This window comes from Galeopterus variegatus, unplaced genomic scaffold (genome assembly GCF_000696425.1).
Source record: "Galeopterus variegatus unplaced genomic scaffold, G_variegatus-3.0.2 Scaffold1434, whole genome shotgun sequence".
In the NCBI taxonomy this organism is placed as follows: Eukaryota; Metazoa; Chordata; class Mammalia; order Dermoptera; family Cynocephalidae; genus Galeopterus; species Galeopterus variegatus.
In genome coordinates this window covers 321,534-340,394 of record NW_007727545.1, presented here as the reverse complement: position 1 = coordinate 340,394, position 18,861 = coordinate 321,534, and the positions used below count along the sequence as shown (strand labels likewise).

At 47.5% G+C, this 18,861-nt stretch overlaps 1 protein-coding gene and 1 pseudogene across 1 annotated transcript in view; both read right to left on the bottom strand.

Moving 5' to 3' along the window:
- Window positions 1–2,100, bottom strand: part of LOC103593875 — an 11,686-nt pseudogene extending 9,586 nt beyond the window's left edge.
- A 1,080-nt stretch (window positions 2,101–3,180) lies between these two features.
- Window positions 3,181–18,861, bottom strand: part of LOC103593874 (protein HIRA) — a 63,863-nt gene continuing 48,182 nt past the window's right edge. Inside the window, exons 18-24 of the mRNA XM_008576969.1 lie at window positions 16,709–16,870; window positions 16,046–16,104; window positions 15,566–15,671; window positions 14,197–14,319; window positions 13,458–13,621; window positions 10,944–11,032; window positions 3,181–3,386 (exon numbers count right to left, since the gene is read on the bottom strand). Of these exons, the coding sequence (XP_008575191.1) occupies window positions 3,270–3,386; window positions 10,944–11,032; window positions 13,458–13,621; window positions 14,197–14,319; window positions 15,566–15,671; window positions 16,046–16,104; window positions 16,709–16,870 (820 nt within the window). The 3' untranslated portion in view covers window positions 3,181–3,269. The remainder of the gene's footprint in view (window positions 3,387–10,943; window positions 11,033–13,457; window positions 13,622–14,196; window positions 14,320–15,565; window positions 15,672–16,045; window positions 16,105–16,708; window positions 16,871–18,861) is intronic.

The following is an 18,861-nucleotide window of genomic DNA, read 5'->3' as shown; positions in this document are numbered from 1 at the left end:
CGGCGGGAGCGCTGCCACTCTCCCAAGCGGCGCACTCTCCAGTGCGCCACTGGGCCGGCCCCCTTTCTCCCTCTTCTTTAGCAACTTCCATTCCTTATATATTAGGCTACTTGAAGTCGTCCCATGGCTTTTTTTTTTTTTGTCCTTTTTGAGACCGGCCACACGGTGCTCAGCCAGTGAGTGCTGTGAGCGCACCGGTCATCCCTATATAGGATCCGAACCCGCGGCGGGAGAGCTGCTGCGCTCCCAGCGCTGCACTCTCCCCAGTGCGCCACGGGCTCAGCCCTGTCCCATGGCTTTCTGATGCTATTTTCTTTTCTTTCCTCTTTTGGATTTTTTCTGTTTTGGAGCATTTCTATTGCTATGCTTTCAAGCTCATTAATCTTTTCTTCTGCAATGTCTAATGTACACTTTTTCATGTTGATGTTGTATTTTCATGTCTAGAAGTTCGTTTTGTGACTTCTTTGTGACCTTCCATGTCTCTACTTAACTTTTTGAATATAGAAATAGCATTATGATAACAATTTTAATGTCCTTCTCTGCTAGTTCTAAAATCTGTGTAAGTTCTGGGCCAGTTTGAATTCATTGTCAGATTATTCTCATTTTGGATTCTGTCTGCTTCTTTGCATGTCTTGTTATCTTGGGATGTTAGGCTCGGTTAACTTTACCTTGTTGGATTGTTGCATATTTTGTATTCTTACAAATCTTAAACTCTGCTTTGCAGTGTAATTAAGTTACTTGGAAACAGTTTGGTCATTTTGGGTCTTGCTTTTATTTTTTTGTTAGATTGCTCTGGCTGGGGCAGTGCTCTAATTATTCTGCAATGCTTAGGCAAGACTTCCTGTGTACTTTACTCCAAGCCTGTGAGTTATGAGTTTTTCTAGTCTAGTTGCCAGGAACATGCACTATTCACAGCTTTGAGTGACAGCCAGGCAATTTACACTCTATTCCTTTCAGATGGTTCTTTGCCTGCCTCGGTGATTTCCTCATATGATAGTTTTCTTATGAGCATACACTTGTCAGGAGTCAGCAACATACTCAAGGGGGTGCCTCTGCAGATCTCTGGGGTTCTCTGCCTATGGAGATTTATATTCTTTGGTATTCAGTCCTATGAACTCTAGCTGTCTTGTTCTTTTCTTGAACAGCTCCATTTCTTCAAGTAGTCCATTGAGCTGTACCTCAGCTCCGCCTCCCTTTGCTTCGACCTGGAAATTCTCTTCAGGTAGTAATCTGGGGCAATTGTGGGGCTTGCCTTGCTTGTTTCCTATCTGTCAGGGATCACTGTCCTTTGCTTTCTGATATCCACTGCCTTGAAACCATTGTTTCATGTATTTTGACTGGTTCCTTTGGTTGTTTCAGGTAGGAGGGTAAATCTAGTCCTTCTTATTCCATCTTGGCTGGAAATGGAAGTCCTTGACAAGTTTTTTGCTTGTTTCTCTGTTCTCTCCAAACAATAGTGGTAGAAACACCCACCGATGTTTTTCCTTCAAGGGAGCATTTTCTAGGTGCCAGGACTTTACCTATGTGGTCCCAGTTTTACCTCATAATGATGCAGGATTTCTTACCCTCATCTCCATTTGACAGCTGAAAATATGAGCCCCAGATGATTGCTGGTCTGGAGTCCAGACAGGCTGTTGATCCCAAGGCTGTGTGCATCCTGTGGTTCCACAAAGTGTTGCTGCAGAGTTGCCATGGGAGCTGCCTGACCCACATAGTGAGTCTCTGGCTTCTCACTCCTTAAAGAAAAGTTCCCACTTGCAGCCTGGCTTTTGACGTGTTCATGCCTACTCACATTCTGTGTGCTGGCTTTGCTGGGCATGCATGTGTGCCTTGGTCTCATCCAGCCAGTTGACATCAAGTGAGACATGGAGTGGGATGGCCACTAGGCAGGGAAGCAGCCAGAGAGATATCAGTGGTCAAAGTCACCCAGGCCTTCTAACTCCAAGTCCAGGGCTCCTTCCCCAGACTCAGCATCATACACAGCTGGCAGGGTGGCAAAGATGAGGTCCAGAACCCAGAGGTAGGGGATGCTCAGCCCTTACCTGTGCTTGAAGATTCTGTGAATTTATCTCCTTTTCTGTGGATCAGCATCTGGACCATTTTCTAAGAAAATTCCAGCTTTCCTGATAATTCTTTAGTACACCTAAGTCATTACTTACTGATTTGCTTTCATGAAATTGACTTTTCATGAATATCAGCTGCAGCCGTTGGTGCCTAGCATGATTGGGGACCTGGGGCACAGCTCAGCTAAAATCAATGATCATGGTACTCAATTTGGAGATGACAGGTGCAAGGTGGCCTGTCTGCCAGCCCCAGGTCAGCCTGAGGTGCTGCATAGCCAGAGAAGTGACCACCACACTATGAAATGAATTTCTGCATGGGGATGGGGGTGCGGGGGATCAGATGACATCAAAAGATCGCTCCTGGCTCTGATGTTCTGTCACTGCCCACTTCAGGAGAGATCCACAGTTAGGGGTAGGAAAGTGGAAGTTAGAAGGAAAAGGCAGGGGAAGCCAGGATGGTTTGGTATCCAATGCGTGTTCATTTATTTTACAATTACAAAAGAAATTGCCCACCCCTTTGCCCCATTCCCCCCAAAAACAGTCTCTTTTTACAAACATTTAAAAATTAAAACCAAATGAAGATAGACAAGTTAATTTCAGTACAATTATTTTTCAGTGTAGCTGTCATAATTAGAGTTTAAATTTCCTACAAGTGACCAATGTCCAAGTGACTTATAGGGAAATCCTGATTATTGGCCAAAAGGAAAATTCCATATTACAAGTTAGCAAATTCTAGTACAAAAATAGTCCATGTGTTGAAACAGCTTTTCTTTTATATAGGTCTCAGTCAGTCTGCTGACTGCATAATACCTAACGTTTTCAGATTCTTGCTCTCACGAATGGCTCATTTGTCATAGCTAAAGCAGCACAGCGCCTGCAGAGGCAGGGGCTAGTGTCCACCTCGGGGCCGTGCTGGAGATGGCAGGCCTGGGAGTGCCTCACTGGCCCCAGGATAGCAAGGCAGAGCCCAGCCCCAGCTCTGCATGGAGGTCCTGGAGGGAGGGACAAGCTGCCCCTTTCTGAGGAAACATCAGACCCAGGACACAGGGCACGTCCACCTGGGCTGGTTCTGGTGCGGAACAGCACATCTCCTGCCATTGTCTCCTCCTCCCACTGCAGTCTGGCCAGGTGAGAGGTGGCCCTGGGCATTGTCGATGGCGAGAGTATGGCCCCGCCCTTGCTGCAGCCAGGACAGGCTAGGGCAGGCTACTTGTCCCTCAGGATATCGAGCTGTTCCTGACACTCGGTGAAGAGGCGTTGGAAACGGAGATTCTGCCCGATGACTGGCAGCAGCTCCTTCAGCAGCTCCCTCTTCCGCAGACCCTGTGGACACAGGAGTGACAGCTGAGTGAAAGTGTCAGTGAGGAGACCTAGATTGTGGGGACTTCCCTGGTCTGGCAGAGACCCTTGTGTCTGCCCTTTAGAGAAACCACAAAGTGAAAAGAACAATTCCTCTTCACGTGAGAAAGCCCAGGAGACCTGAAAGGCTGGGCTGGCTATGTGTGCAGGGCAGAGTGGCAGGCGGAGGAAAGCAACACAGCGCAGGGGCAAGGGAGGATAAGGCTAGGGTAGGTTCTGCCCCTCCGTCTGCTTGAAGTCTGTTGGCACAGTCACTGCTGACCTTCTACTGAGGGAACAGCGGCTGCAGTGGCTTGGCTTTCCAGGGCAGGATGAAGTGGAATAGCAAAGTTGAAGATCAGGTGAATGGCTACTGGGGAGGGGCTGCTCTCTCATTCTGATGCTCTCCAGGGGTGTGAGGTCAAGCCCTGGAACGAACAGGTGCCTGGTGGGCAGTGACCGACTTTAGCTTTAGTTCTGGGGCTCTCTACCCTTGGCTCTAGCCCATACTTCTTCCACGCCTGGGCACACTGGCACCAGGGTGTTTAACACACACTGCCAGGCAGGGTCTCTACTGCACAAGCCAAAAGAGCAGACTCCTGAGTACAGCTGCCTCAAAGAGAAAACCAGACAGACAACATTTACCACCAGAAGAGAAGGCCCTTGATTTAAAAATAAGTGTGACAGATACACTTGCAACAAGACCAGAAATGACAGAAAAGAACCAAGTGTAAATTTAGGTTTGAGCAACACAGTGGTTGAAGCAGATGGGAAAAGCAGAAGAATGGCTCTGTTGAAGACCAAGTCAGAGCAGGGAGTCAAGTCAGATGGAGGAGCAGCCATACTCCAAAAGGGATGCAGAAGGGAGGAGAAACTGTACAGGAGAAGGAAAGGCAGACCGGGACAGCAGATGGGTGCAATGTCTGCATGATAGGGTCTTCCAGGAGAGAGAGAAAGAAATATTTGAAGAAATAATACAGGGAGAGTTCACACAATTAAAGAAAAATGAATGGCTTTAGATTGAAATGCCCCACAGAGTGCTGATCAAGTAAGATATGGAAAAACTGATATCTAGACACATTAAAATAAAATATACATAATTTTAGGATATCAAAGATAGAAAAATTCTGAAAACTTCTAAAGAATAAGAACATATCACCTGGGAAGATACACCAAGATTCACAATAAAATAGTATTTCTAACATGTTGGAAAAAAATCCCATAACCATAACCTTTAATCCAGCCAAACCACTATTCATATATAAGGGTATAATAAAAATATTCTTAGGCTTACAGATCTCAGAAGGTTTGCCACAGGAAAGACCCAGCCTGAAAATGTTTTGGAGGAAATACTCCAAGAGATAAATCCAGAAGATACTAAAAGAGGTATAGAAAACAATATGATTAGCTCTCTTCCTAAAGTTTATGCTGGTCTTAAAAAAAACAAGCAAAAAAAAAAATGCAAATGGACTGAACTTGGAGATGAAAAAACAGCTTGTCAGATTAGATAAAACAAAAGCCAGTAATATTATGTGGAAATTAAACAAAACAATGGAAACAACCAATGATTCAAAGAAATCAAAAGGGAAATTAAAAAATACTTTGAGACAAATGAAAATGAAAACACAACATACCAAAACTAATGGGATGCAGTGAAAGCAGTGATAAGAGAGAAGTTTATAGCAGGAAATGCTTATATGAGAAAAGAAAGATCTCAAATCAACAACCTAACTTTACAACTTAAGGAACTAGAAAAAGAACAAACTAAAGCCAAAGTTTGCAAAGGAATGAAGTAAAAACATTAGATCAGAGATAAACAAAATTGAAAATAGAAAAATATAGATAATGAATGAAACCAAGAGTTGGTTCTTTGAAAATATCAACAAAATCGACAAACTTTTAGTTAGATTGTCTAAGAAGAAAGGAGGATCAAATAATGAAAATCAGAAATCAAAGAGTGGACGTTACAACCAATTTCACAAAAATAAAAAGGATTATAAATAAGAGAATGCTATGAAGAATTGTATGCCAACAAATTGGATACCCTAGATGAATAAATGAATTACTAGAAACACACCTGTCAAGAGTCAATCATGAAGAAATAAAAAAATCTGAATAAACCCATAACTGGCAAGAACATTGAATCAGTAATCAAAAACCTCCCAACAAAGAAAAACCTAGGACCAGATGGCTTCTCTGGTGAATTCCACCAAACATTTAAGAAGAATTAACACCAATCTTCCACATACTCTTCCAAAAAATTGAATAGGAGGGAACACATCCACACACCAAAGCCAAACAAAGACACTACAAGAAAACTACAGACCAATATACCTTGTGAACATTGATGCAAAAATCCTCAACAAAATACCATCAATTAGAATCCAGCAGCACATTAAAAAAGTTATACACCAAGACCAAGTGGGATTTATACCTGGAATGCAAGGATGGTTCAACATATGAAAATCAATCAATGTAATACACATTAACAAAATAAAGGAAAAAACACCACATGATCATAATTGATGTAGAAAAAGCATTAACAAAATTCAATTCAACACCCTTTCTTGATGAAAACACTAAACAAACTATGCATAGAAGAAAATGTTTTCAACATAATAAAGGCCATATATGAAAAGCCCAGGCTAACATTATACTCAATGGTGAAAGACTGAAAACTTTTTCTCCAAGATCAGGAACAAGCCAAGGATGCTTGTTTTTGCTACTTCTATTTAACATAGCACAAGAGGTCCTATGTAGAGCACTTAGTCAAGAAAAAGAAATAAAAGGCAAACAAGTTGGGAACAAAGAAGTAAAATTATCTCTGTTCACAGACAAGCTGTCATATACAGAAAACTAAGGATTCCACAAAAAACTTGTGAGAGCTAATAAATTCAGCAAATTTGCAGGATATAAAATCAACACACAAAAATCAACTGCATTTCTATACACTAACAAGGAACAATGCAAAAATGAAATTAAAAAAATTTTATCATATGGCCGGCCCGGTGGCGCACTGCTACAGTGCGCCGCTTGGCAGCGCGGCGGTGCTCCCGCTGAGGGTTCGGATCCCACATACAGACCGGTTCCCACTCACTGGCTATCATATGGCCGGCCTGGTGGCGCACTGCTACAGTGCGCCGCTTGGCAGCGCGGCGGCGCTCCCGCCGAGGGTTCAGATCCCACATACAGACCGGTTCCCACTCACTGGCTGGGCGAGGTGTGGGCACGACACCGAGGGTTGCGATCCCATTGCCGGTCCCGGTCCGGTATGGGCGCAACACTGAGGGTTGCGATCCGTTGCCAGACACGAAAAAAGGAAAAAAAAAAATTCTATCATAGTATCAAAAAGAATAAAATACGAATAATCTTAATCAAGGAGGTGAATGACTAGTACACTGGAAGCTATCAGCATATCTGTGATGTGTGATAGTCTCCTAAAATATTTTCTACAAGGTGCAAAATGACAAAATGATTTAAGAGGGAAGATGGCTCATAAGTCCATATGATATGTGGTAAGTGAGATTTCAGAAAAGTTGACTACTGTGAACTAAAGAGTCATGCAGCCATGATTTTTGCTTATATGTTCTTCATTCAAGGAAACCATAGGCATATGTACACAGTGGGGCCCTAATTGAGCACCTCAGAAAGACATAGTAAATGGAAAGAAATTCCATCTTCATAGGTTGGAAGATTTAATACTGTCAAGATGTCAATACTACCTAAAGTGCAATCCTTATCAAAATCTCACTGGCCGTTTTTATGGAAACAGAAAAATCCATCTTAAAACTCAAATGGAATCTCAAGGGACCCCAAGCAGGCAAAACAATCTTCAAAAAGAACAAAGTTGAAAGCCTCATACTTTCTAATATCAAAACTTATTTTTAAAAATTTTAAATTAATTTTTAAAATTAAATTGGTCTGGAACACAGCTCATCATCACCTCTCTGGCCAATGCTACAGGTCCTACATGAAGACCTCAGCAGAGGGAGGTTTCCTAAGAGCAAGGCCTAGCTGGGGAGACCATGGCTAGCACAGAGCCCAGGCATCTGAAGGGTGGTAGCTTAGTGCTCTAACCCTATGCTTCTCCCTCCTGTGCACACTCAGCCAGGATCCTTGAGGCTGAAAGAAGCCTGGACCTTTGGAGTCCTCAAGGTACATTGGCAGCTCAAACCACAGAGTATATAAAGTTTCTATAATATATAAAGAGTTCCTACAAACCAATAAGAAAACCAAATGACAACAAAGTATTTCAACAGATAGTTCAAAGAAAAGGAAATACAAGTGGCTCTTAAATATATGAAATGATATTCTCCTAATAAACCCTCTTGGGAAGGATGCTGGTTGGAGTCCACCCTCCATCCATAGCTGCATTTCCTGTTATCTCAATGACCAATTCCACTTGAATGACCAATTTTCACCATTAAAGTGTTCACAAAGAAACTCAACAAGAGAGCAGTGAGCTCACACTTAATTTCCTCCTCTGCCCCCAGTATCTAGATGAAAAGACAGTAAAAATATAAAAGAAAAAAACAGGAATAAATTCAGAACACTGCTGAAGTCAGGAGAGGATGTGGCAGACACTGAGAGTTGGCTATGCCCACTTCTGCTCCAAGGCCTCTTCTACATATTTCTTTACAGAGGCAGAAAAGTTGCTTACTTTTTCTTAAATGGTTGCCTGTGAGGCATGGGCTAATTCCTGGGAAACCTTTTCTTTTCCTACTGAGAGGGATAGATATTGCTGGTACCGGCTTCCTCCTGTTCTCCCTCCTTAAACTTGGATATGAAAGCCATCTTATGACCATGAGGGAAAGGTCAGGAGAATCACAGAGATATAGGCTGCCATTTACCTCCAGATAACTTGTTTTGGAGGAGAGAAAAAAACCTATTTCAGCCATCATCAGATGAGTTATTATTTACCTGAAGCTGAAAGCATTTGTCATTGACACAGGGGGCCATGAGCAGACCAGTATTTTAGGCAGTTTATACAAGGTAGAAAGTTGGTGGGAACACACTGATGGGCGACTCTGGGAGGGGAGCCACAGGTTCTCCTGGGTAAAGCCTCAGTAAGGTGTCCTGCTTGTAGTTGGCAAGAAGCAGCAGCTGGAAGGAGGGGAAAGGAGAACTCGTGGTGCCTAATTGGTAGCCTGTTTGAGGATCCTTCCCTCTACACCAGCAATGGCCCACAGCACTCACTTTCAGGCTGAGACAGAGACTGCTATGGTGAACTTTGGCTGGTGTCTCAGGCTAAGGCTGCCAGAGTTGAGCTGGGTCACAGAATGAAAGCCTGCAACCTGGCCATGAGTGGGGTTGGTTGGGCAGGTGCCTGCCTGTCTCCCACCCAAGCAGATGGCCCTGGAGGTGAGGTGTGCTGGGGAAACAGCTCTGCTCTTGCAAAGGAAACCTGAGCCAGCTACCAACCCAGGTTCTTCACTTGTAACTACAACCTGACAATCAAGGATCCCCAGATGAATAGGAGAAAATGTCCGAAAGTAAAGACCACAAGGAACAAATCAAAAAGTGAACCTAGAGGGCCAGCTTGTGGCTCACGCGGGAGAGTGCGGTGCTGATAACACCAAAGCCATGGGTTCGGATCCTATATAGGGACGGCCGGTTAGCTCACTGGCTGAGCATGGTGCTGACAACACCAAGCCAAGGGTTAAGATCCCCTTACTGGTCATCTTTAAAAAGAAAAAAAAAAAAGTGAACCTAGAAAAGGCAGGTAATTTAGGGAACAAGTTACCTCAAAAATGTTCTAGTTAGAATCTGCAGCTGCTATCTGAGAAGATATTACAAGCTTTTCCTTCCAGTAACAGACCAGGCAATTCAGAACAATCTTCTCTGCTGAGAACAGGAAAAAAAGCTAGACAAGAAGCAGAGCTCAAAGAGCTAACATGTTAATGACTAGTGACTGAGCCATGGTGTGGGAAAGGCAAGAATCCAGAGAGGGATGCCTTTGCTTTGGAAATATTTATTGATAAGGAAGAGTCTGAGCAGAGTGTGGACCAGACTTGAGGGCCTATGGGGACAAAGGCTGGGGCTAGGGTCCAAGAACAGTGGGGTCCCTACTAATGTACACCTCTTTTGTGCTGATATCCCAAAGGAATGCACCCTAGAATAAGGGTAAACTGGAAAGAAACCAATCCCTGCACCAACTAGTGCCCAGCTTTGAGTCCCAGGCAGCCCAGAAAACTTTGATTCCTGAACTGGAAGGGAAAATATTATCAAAGAGTATAAAAGAAAATTACTGTCTCTGTGTTTCTGTTTCCACAGAATGAATAAAAGATACAGACTTAGAGCTTCGTGAATCTTCAAAACACCAAAATAAGATCCCCAAAGTACTTATAAAAGCAATGGAAATCAGATTTATATCAGGCTTTTTTGAACAACACTGGATGCTAAAAGTCTATGGAACAATACCTTCGAAGATCTAAGTGGAATTGATTTTGTACCTGAGACTCCATTACCCAACCAAATTAAGACATATTGCAACGCAATTTTATAAAGGTTTAAATAATATAGGAGGCCACTGCACACACAAAGGTCTTCAAAGTCTTGTAAGGACTGACCCTCTGATCTTTCAGATCTTAATTCCTTTCACCCTCTCGTCACCACTCTGCTCGGCTGTTCTTTCACATTCCAAGCTCTTCCACATCAGGGCCTTTGCACTTGCTATTCCCTCTGTCTGGATGTTCCCCCAAATATATGCATGGCTTCATCCCTCACCTTTTCTGGTCCCTGCTCAGTAATTCAGTTAGTCTTTGCTTGATCACGCAATATGAAATAGCATCCCACCAGTACCCCTGCCCTCTTTATTTTCTTCCAGAGCACCCAACATCACCCAAGACACTATATACACTTACACATTTGCTTACAGTCTGCTTCTCTCCACAAGAAAACAAGAAAGCAGGGAGTTGTTCACTGTTACTACCCCGTGCCTAAAACATACCTGGCCAGAGCAGGTGCTCCATCAGTAATTGCTGAATAACCCAACGAAACTGTGAACTAACTCTTGTCTCCACAACTTCTCCCATCCCTCACCATCTCTGCCAGCCAAAAAAAATCTGGAGGCGACCATGTGTTCATTATTCTCTTCCTTCCACATCCAACCACTCAGCAAGTCTTGCTGGTTCTGCCTCCAAAACACATGCTGAATCTGTCTCTGTTCCCCAGTCATGGCCACCACTGATCCAGTTGCCTTCATCTGTTCCTGGGACTGTTGCAAAATACACACCCTAACTGGTTTTCTATTTCAGTTCACATCACCTCTGCACCAACTCTTTCAACACTCCCGCTGCCCTAGAAGAAAACTCTACCTTCTCACAAGGTCTCTATGGCCTATGTCCTGCTCATCCCTCCTGCCTCATCCCACACCCTGTACTATTTCCTCCTATATGCCCTCTCACTGACACCGGGACTCAAGGCAGTGCGCTGCAGAAGTCCAATGGGGAAGAATTTCAAAGCACTTTGGCTTATTTTAAAAATCTCTACTTTCACGTTTCAAGAGAGAATCTGTGCGGCAACAATGAAAGAAGCACCTACCACTACTGTGGATTCCCACTGGCTTCCGGTGGAGTAGTGAACCGGACCCAGTAAGTCCTTGCATATTTCTCGGAGTCGGTATTCAAACCCTAATTATAGAAAAACAACAAAACAAAAACAGAAATAAGAACACATTACAAAAAGAAATAAAAAATCAAGAATATGCTAAGTTGTGTATATCAAAATAGAATGAACAAATGCTTATTTTATTGCCTACTATGGGCAAAACGCCTCTGAGTGTCTCTAGTTTGGGGCACTGAGACCCATAATCACAGATTCTCACTCACCCTCTCCCCTGACAACATATGCAGCATCCCCTCTGTATGCTAGGCCCACAGGAAAAACAAGCCATAGCCAGTTCTGTGACAAACTCCCCAAGGTGATGGGAAAACATGGGAAATTGTGGCAGGAGGGGAATGGGCTGGTGAAATCTGTTTGGGAGATGACAGGCTGGCATCTGGTGTGAGAGGAGATCAGAAGGGTAGGAGGCCCACAAGAGGTAAGAGGTGGTAAGGGTATGACTGAGTAGTGGTGCCTGAGTGGATGAGTCAACTCAAGGGTTATGGGCACTGCCGGGTGGAGCTACCAGAAAGGCTGGAGGCAGAGTCTGCGAGGTTTGTCGGCACTTGGGGGCAGTTAAAGCCATAGGGAATGCATGAAATCACCCAGATAAAGGAGGAGAATAAGAGGGATGAAGGTGGAATCTGAGAAATATTGGGAGTGAATGGGGTCTCACATTAACACTTGACTCCTTCTTATACAGCTCAGAAAACCAAGGGACAGAGGGAGGGGGTGACTCGTGTATGGAAACTGGAACAGACGTGTAGAAGATGGAGAAAGAGAAGCAGGTGACAGAAGTGATCTCACAAATGGGTGGCGGGGGCCTAGAGGAGACAGGGACTTTATGTGGGCATCCAGGCGAATCCTGATCAACACCCAGGATGAGGCAAACCAGAGAGGAGTGAGAGGAGGGGTATCCTGGGAGATGGGGTATGAGGCCCAAGATGTGACCAGAACACCTCTGGAAAGGTATGAGGGCTTGGGAAGGTTGAGTATTTAGAAAAGCCGATGACCACACATAATGGGCAACCACATAATCCTGGTGGGAGGAGTCCACATGAAGTATATCACTGGAGTCCTCTGGGGAGGGAAGCAGGGCTTTGAGTTGATCAGGAATGTTTGTTGTCATTACAAGTGTATACACACACATTCATATTTACATAGTTGGAGGCATATGTGACATTTTAGTTCTGGGAATTACATTTGTAGGGGTGTGAGGAAAATGGGGTAGTTTAGTCAGGCCTCCTCACTTCAGGTCCGGCTGGGTGTGGTACAGCACATCCTTTGTAAACAAGTTGTGTGAGAGTAGAGTTAGTGTGCATGTGCGCCCGTGTACCCTTTGGCTTGTTGCTATTTTTGTGTGCTCTTCAGTGTGTGAGGCAGCAGCTCTGAACTGCTGGTTGGCAGAGCTCGTGTCTAAAAATAAAGCCTATTGTTTCTTCACCCACGGCTCCAAGGACCTTTTCCTGTTACCTAGCTTGTAGACCTGCATGTGAATGGTTGTGACCCAGTCTGGACAACAGGCTCAAGGGGTCTGTGAGACCTAGCCCTAGCTTTACAAGGGGTTTGGTATGTTTTCCTCTGTCTTTTCTGTTCTTACATTTTTTCCCTCTAAATTGTAATCAAAATGAGGAAGATGATGACCAAAGCAAAGCAAAAAGGGCAGGAAAGGCTGTGGAGGAGGCCACTCTGTGACCAGGCCTGGTGCTGTGTAGTGACACAGGGAGAGCTTTGGGCCAGCCAGTCCCATGACATGGCCCCTGGAGGCCAATCTCGAGTGGGAGAAAGTGCTAGTAAGGCACGACTCCACACTTGTCCAGTGGAAGGATGAAAGGCTGCTAGAGGTCACCCCAAGAACAGCATAACCACCTCTTCCAGCACACCTTGCTTTCTGTGGGGGATGCTGTGGAAGGGCACAGGTGCTATGAGAGCCACGGCAGGGAGCTCCTAGTCTGGAGGGCCAGAAGACTCAGAGAAGAAACAGAAATGCTGCCAAAATTCGCCCTCCCCGGGGTGACTGTCTCGCTGAGTATCAGTGCTGCCAGGGTGTGGTGGAGGGCAGGAGCCAAAACACGGAGTCTGCTCCTTTAGGGAATGTCTTCCCACACACGTGCTACCTCTTCCTCCTTGCTGCCAGTTCTTCTGCTCCTCTGAGGGAACATCCTCAGGCCACTCTATTCAGGGCCTCAGAACCCATAATGGGGCTGGGTGCCTGCTCAACTGCCCTGATCGCAGCTCTTACTGGGAGGAGGGGGGCTGAGGGATCCACCTCGCTGACAGGGGAGCAGGAAGCCAGGACCTTGGGGGATGACCATGGGTGCCCATGAGGAATGCACGAGAGTTCAGAAAGCCCCGGGCCACCACACCTCTTCCCTGATTCATGGGAACTGAGCCAGGCCTGGGAGGATGAAGGGGCCGAAGGAGAAGGTCACTCAGGGCTGCCAGGAACCTCACCTTCATTCACAAGGTACCGTGCATAGAGGAGGAGCCAATGGCGGTACTCGTGGCTGGACTGCAGGGTGAGTGCTGCTGCAACCTGGTTCTCTAGGTAGGCCAGGGTGGTCTCCTGCTGCACCACATGAGGCACGGAGAAGAGCCGGGCAGCCTGCCTTCCCGAGCTGCAGAGATCGGCAGAGCACGCATGATGAGGTAGCGGGTACTGTACGGAGGCTGGAGGCTGCTCCATGTGCTCCTGGGCACTGGCGAGGAGCCAGCAGGGGTGGCTGGCACCAGGGCTGCCCAAGGCCTCCCATCCATCAGCCAATCTGGTGGCAAATGCCACAGACTCCTTGGCCTGCCCATCGCCATATCCCAGCCATGGACCTCCTGGCACCCCATGAGAATCCCACCCTGCACCTGCATCTAGGCCCCTGAGATGATAAGCCAGTGACCCATTCTCCACGCCCAAAATACTGCCTTCCATTGCCTTCCATGACCCTTTGCACCCTTGGACTGCCATCTGGGCCCCTGAAGTAACAGGGCCTGTGTCCTGGCCACCCCCTGAGATATAATCTGATGCTGGCCAACAACTCTTGGCACCCACAGCCTGCCCCGCCCAGCCTGCCTGTGCTGAGCAGCTGCTGGGGCAAAGTGGACAGGCAGAGACCAGGCCTAGGTGGACTGTGCTTGTACCAACCCAGTCACTTCCTGGGGCAGGACTACTGATAGTGGCCACAGTTATCAGGTCACGTACTTGGAAGTGCGGCCCTGGATTATGGCTAACGGTCCTGAGCACAGCATGGCGTCCTGGGATGGCAGGCTGCTCCTAAAGTCTGCACACTGGGCCAGTGAGTCTTGCTTGTCAGAAACCAGGTTCCTGAGGAGGCAAAGGCAGGAGCAGAGCTCAGGAAAATCAGGTCTACTAGAGGCTGGCCAGGAGGCCACAGAGAAGCAAGCCCCACCCGATACAGGCAGAAAGCCAGCAGAGGCTGAGTGCCATTGCTTTCAACACAAGTGCCCATCCCTGACAGGTGTCATGGTAACGGGCCTGATAAGTTATTGTTCCAAATGAAAACTGAATGATAGTGAAGGTGGCTGATTGGGTCTTGCTGTGGACATTTCAGCACCACAGTCTTGGTGCTGGTTCCAGATGCCTGGCTCACACACTGCCATGGTTTACTCAGGGGCCCACATGGTCTGGGACCTCTGGCCTCCCTGTGCTTCTACAATGTTCCCAGGCAGGCAGTTCTTCCACCTTCTCTAGACCCTTCACATCTTTGTTAAGAAAACATTCTTCGAACATTTTAAAAATAGCTGGGTGCCTTTGTAAGTGTGTCTAAGATACAAAGATGCCTATAAAGAGTCAACATTTCTCTTCTTAAATAATAAGCCTTTTTCTGTTATAGTAATCTCGTATAATACACAACATTTTGCAGTTTGGGAGAGCAGGTGGTGGAGATTTCTTTTCACTCAAGAAAGAAATCTCAGTGTGAGTATAAACTTGGCTCTTTGCAACTATGAATGGAAAAGGGGCTAGAAGGTAACAAGCCTTGGTTCTGATGGACCAAGGGTGTAGGCCAGAAGAGAAGAATTTCCTGGAGTGGCTGGGATACAATTTACACATTTCATATGCCTGGGTTAAGATCTCTGATGCATTAAGAGATTTTGCAAATACAGAAAAGGGCTCTAAATTCCAAACTGGGCAGAGAAAAAGTATGAATCATCACAGCTGGGTGAGTGAATCTGCACCCTTACTAAGTCATTAAGTCTGAAGTGTTACTAAGCTTACAGAAATCGACTAGTGATGGCAAGGCTACTCTGGAGATGAAGATCTACGCCTACGCTGAAGATGGCAAAAGAGGTCAGCCTGGATACATATCAAGATCCACAAAAATTTTTAAATGCCTATTCCAAAAAAAGTGGCTCCAGAAAACAATGCAGAAGGACAGAGCCCCTATGTAAAAGCTCTGAGGGTAGAGGCCATGGGCCACGGTGTCCACAGGGACAGGGTGGAATGTGCTGGCTGTCACTGCGGCCTGCACTCCAGGATCTGAGCCTTTGTGCTGCTGTCCAGAGCAGATGGACACTCTCCAAGGTAGCAGGGCTGGGGGCGGCTTGCTTACCACGTAGAAAGTGATGGATTAAAGCAGTATGCCTTCCCATCAGACAGGTTCATCACTGGGATTCCATGCTGCGTCAGCAAGATCTGTGATACCGTCATGTCACTTCCTGGGGGACAGCACAGGAATAAGTTCTGGGTGTGCTCTGATCAGCAAATGTTTGCACATGCATCAAAGGAGAAATCTGAACACCAGCTCCCACGGCCCCAGCAACAAGTGCTTTAAGGCCAACTCAGCAACAGGGGGACAGGAGAGCTGCTAAGTGCTATGTGGAAGTCATTCTCAATACCACCTGCCAGGCTCTGTCACCTCTTGGGGACTCATTCAAACATGCCCTGGAGAGCGAGTGGACCCCCTGCCTCATTGAGAGCCTCTGGCTGTGCCCAGAGCCTGGCTCTCCTCTGGGCTACATGGGGCCCTTTTGCATCAGACTTGGGACTCAGGCTCCCCAGGGGAGGAAGGGCAGCCTGCTGCTTGGGTTACCTGCCAAGATGGAGTGTAGAGACTCTTCTTTCACCACAACCACCTGCCTGTGAACATCCCTAAGAGGAAGACAGGGAATAGTTTACTTTCTAATTGGGGCAAATGTGTCATAGAGAGTCCTCGGTTGCTCAGACACCCTGGTCCCTGCATGCACCCCCAGCCCTGGCCTCTCCTAGTGAGAGGGGCTCTGGGCCAACAGTGGTTTCTGCTCCCCACATGCTACTGCACTCCCTCTGCCAAAGTCTATAGCAGAGGGCTCAGGAAACAGAGCGCCATGCAGACTGCCCCCAATGCCCACACCACTCTGGGAGAAGCTAGGCCACAGCAGCCACACCAGGAGTGTGGCCACACTCTGACAGGTGAGATCCCATTTCTGATGAACGCTACATAAGGATCCTGGCACATGCAATTAGGCAGTGCAATTTATCACGTGGTCTGCTCCTGTAAGGGTGACAACAGGGTAGGCATGTTGCCTCACCTCACCTTGCACACCCTCCCTCAGCCCTCGCCCACACAAGCAACATCGCTGACTGCTCAGAGCCTCCTCTAGGGCCTGATGGCTGGCCTTCTCCACTACCTGCCCTGCCCCTGCAGTGAGGTGGGACCTGCACAGCCTTGCCCTTTCCCATCTGGAGCCTGCCCCACCCCGCACCTGCCTCTTACCAGACAGACAGTGTGGCCGCAGCAGTGAGAGCCATGACGTAAGAGCCTGTGCAATGCAATGTGGAGATTGGGGATGGCAGGAGGATGGGAGGGAGGAGGCGGCGACCACAGGTGGAGAACACTGACAACATCCTCTTTTCACAGGCAACACATACCACGTCACTGAGAAGGCAGAGGGAGGCAGGTGTCATGGGGGCTGGGTACTGCCAGAGGCAGCTGCTCTGGGGCAGGGCAGGGATGGCGGGGTTGCCAGAACCTGGGAGCCGGCCTGAGATCTCAGATGAGAGTGACTTCTGTCCTCCTCCTGCCTACAAGGCTGCTTGGAAGGGTGTCGGGGCTTTGGAGGGCCACCACACTCGACGGTCACTCAGGAAGCATGCCTTGCTCATCAGATAAAACCACATAGAGCCCACATGACCGTCTCCTGGCCACAACTAGCCAGTCCAGTCCTGAGAAGGCTTCTGCTGAGGCAGGCTGGGAGAAATGTGGGGTCACTGGTATGCCTGTCTACAGGGGAAACCAGCTGTGCACTCAGAAGGCTGTTTTGGCTGGGGTGGGAGAGGCGTATCACTCCCTAGACAAGGAGTGCCTCTAAGGAGAACACCTGTCCAGTGTCTCCCGAGTGACCACCAGGGCCCTCAGGTGGGCCCAACAAAAGCAGGCTGCTGCCTTCTCAGTGAGGGCCCCCCGCAGGCCCAGCCACAGGCCCAGGGTGAGGCTGTAGTTCAGACCCCAGTCAGTAGGAGCAAATGTGCAGCCAGCACAGCGAGATCCTGGCCATAGCAGACAATCCAAGAGCCCTCCTTTGTGTCACTCCTATCCTGCTCAGCTAGGGCCTTGGCCTGCATGGGCGTGGCCACCCCCTCCCCTCAGGAGGCTTACAGGAAGAAGGTTGGCTAAGGAAAGAGCTCTCACAACTGCCTTTCTAATGAGACACTGTTGTTATTGGCTTCTGAAAAGGGAGAGGAAAGTGAGATGTTTTTGTTTACAAATGTTCATTTTGAGAGTATGAATCAGAGAAGAACCTGCTGCAGGACCCAGCAGCAGGGAGCTCTCTGTGGAGCTGTGACTGAATTCTGGCCGTTTAGCTCTGATGGTCAGAGCCTTCCTCAAGCCAGCCCACAGCTATAATTCTGGGGCTGCAGCACTGGGGAACAGGCCTATAGACTGGGCCTGGGCTGGAGGGACTGTGCAGACAGAGAGGTCCCAGGTTGCCCTGCAGGCCTCCCTAACGGCTACTGCGTCGACATGGGAGGGCTGTGCTGACATCCCTTAGCCCCCAGCTGGCACATTGCCACCTTCCTTGGGATTGGGAGCTCAACCTGCTCATCCTAAGGGAGAATGCACAGAAGGAACAGAACAGTGGGGTCCTTCTAGGCCTAACACCAAGGCCCACGGGAATCCTGACCTAAGACCTAAGACCAAGTGTTTATAGACACATGTGAAAGCATTCACATGTGGCTACATGCTAGATGATAAAGGGTCTAACTAAAATGGCTGTATCTGAGCAATCATCTTTGTAAAACTCTGGTAATAGTATCTACCACATGGTCCTGACTGCAGCCCTATGCCTGGCGGTCAGCTGAGGAAAATGCTGGTCCTCTTTCCAGATTGAGTGCAGGCATGGACAGAGCTCATGTACAGTTCCAAGAGCCCCTGGGAAGACATTGGGAGACTAACCACTAATCAAGGTCTCTCCCCAAAGAGCAGAATCTGGGGAAGTCTGGGATGGGGACTTAGGGAACAGTCAGAAATTCATCCTGACCATTTTGGAAAATCTGGGGTTCAGAGAAAGAACCAGCCCAGGTCAAAGAGAGCCAGGCAGACCTTAGCCTGGAACCTGAGACTCTGGGGATCTGGGCAGACAAGGGAATCAGATCACCAGGTTCAAAGACTGGCTTGGGTAACCCTTGAGGGCTCAGTTTCCCTATATGTAACATAACACGGGGATAATGATGCTGACTTCTTTGGGTGTTGCAGGGATCGAGATGACAAATGTACATGTGTGGCCTGGAGTAAGGTTTGGTGTGAGCCTCCATGGGAGCCAGCACTTGAGGGGCCTTGCACCTTCCCGGACGGTAATAGTGCAACACATCACAGCAGGTGGTGCCTGCTTTCCATGAGAAGCCAGGCCAGGCTGAGGTCCCCGCCCC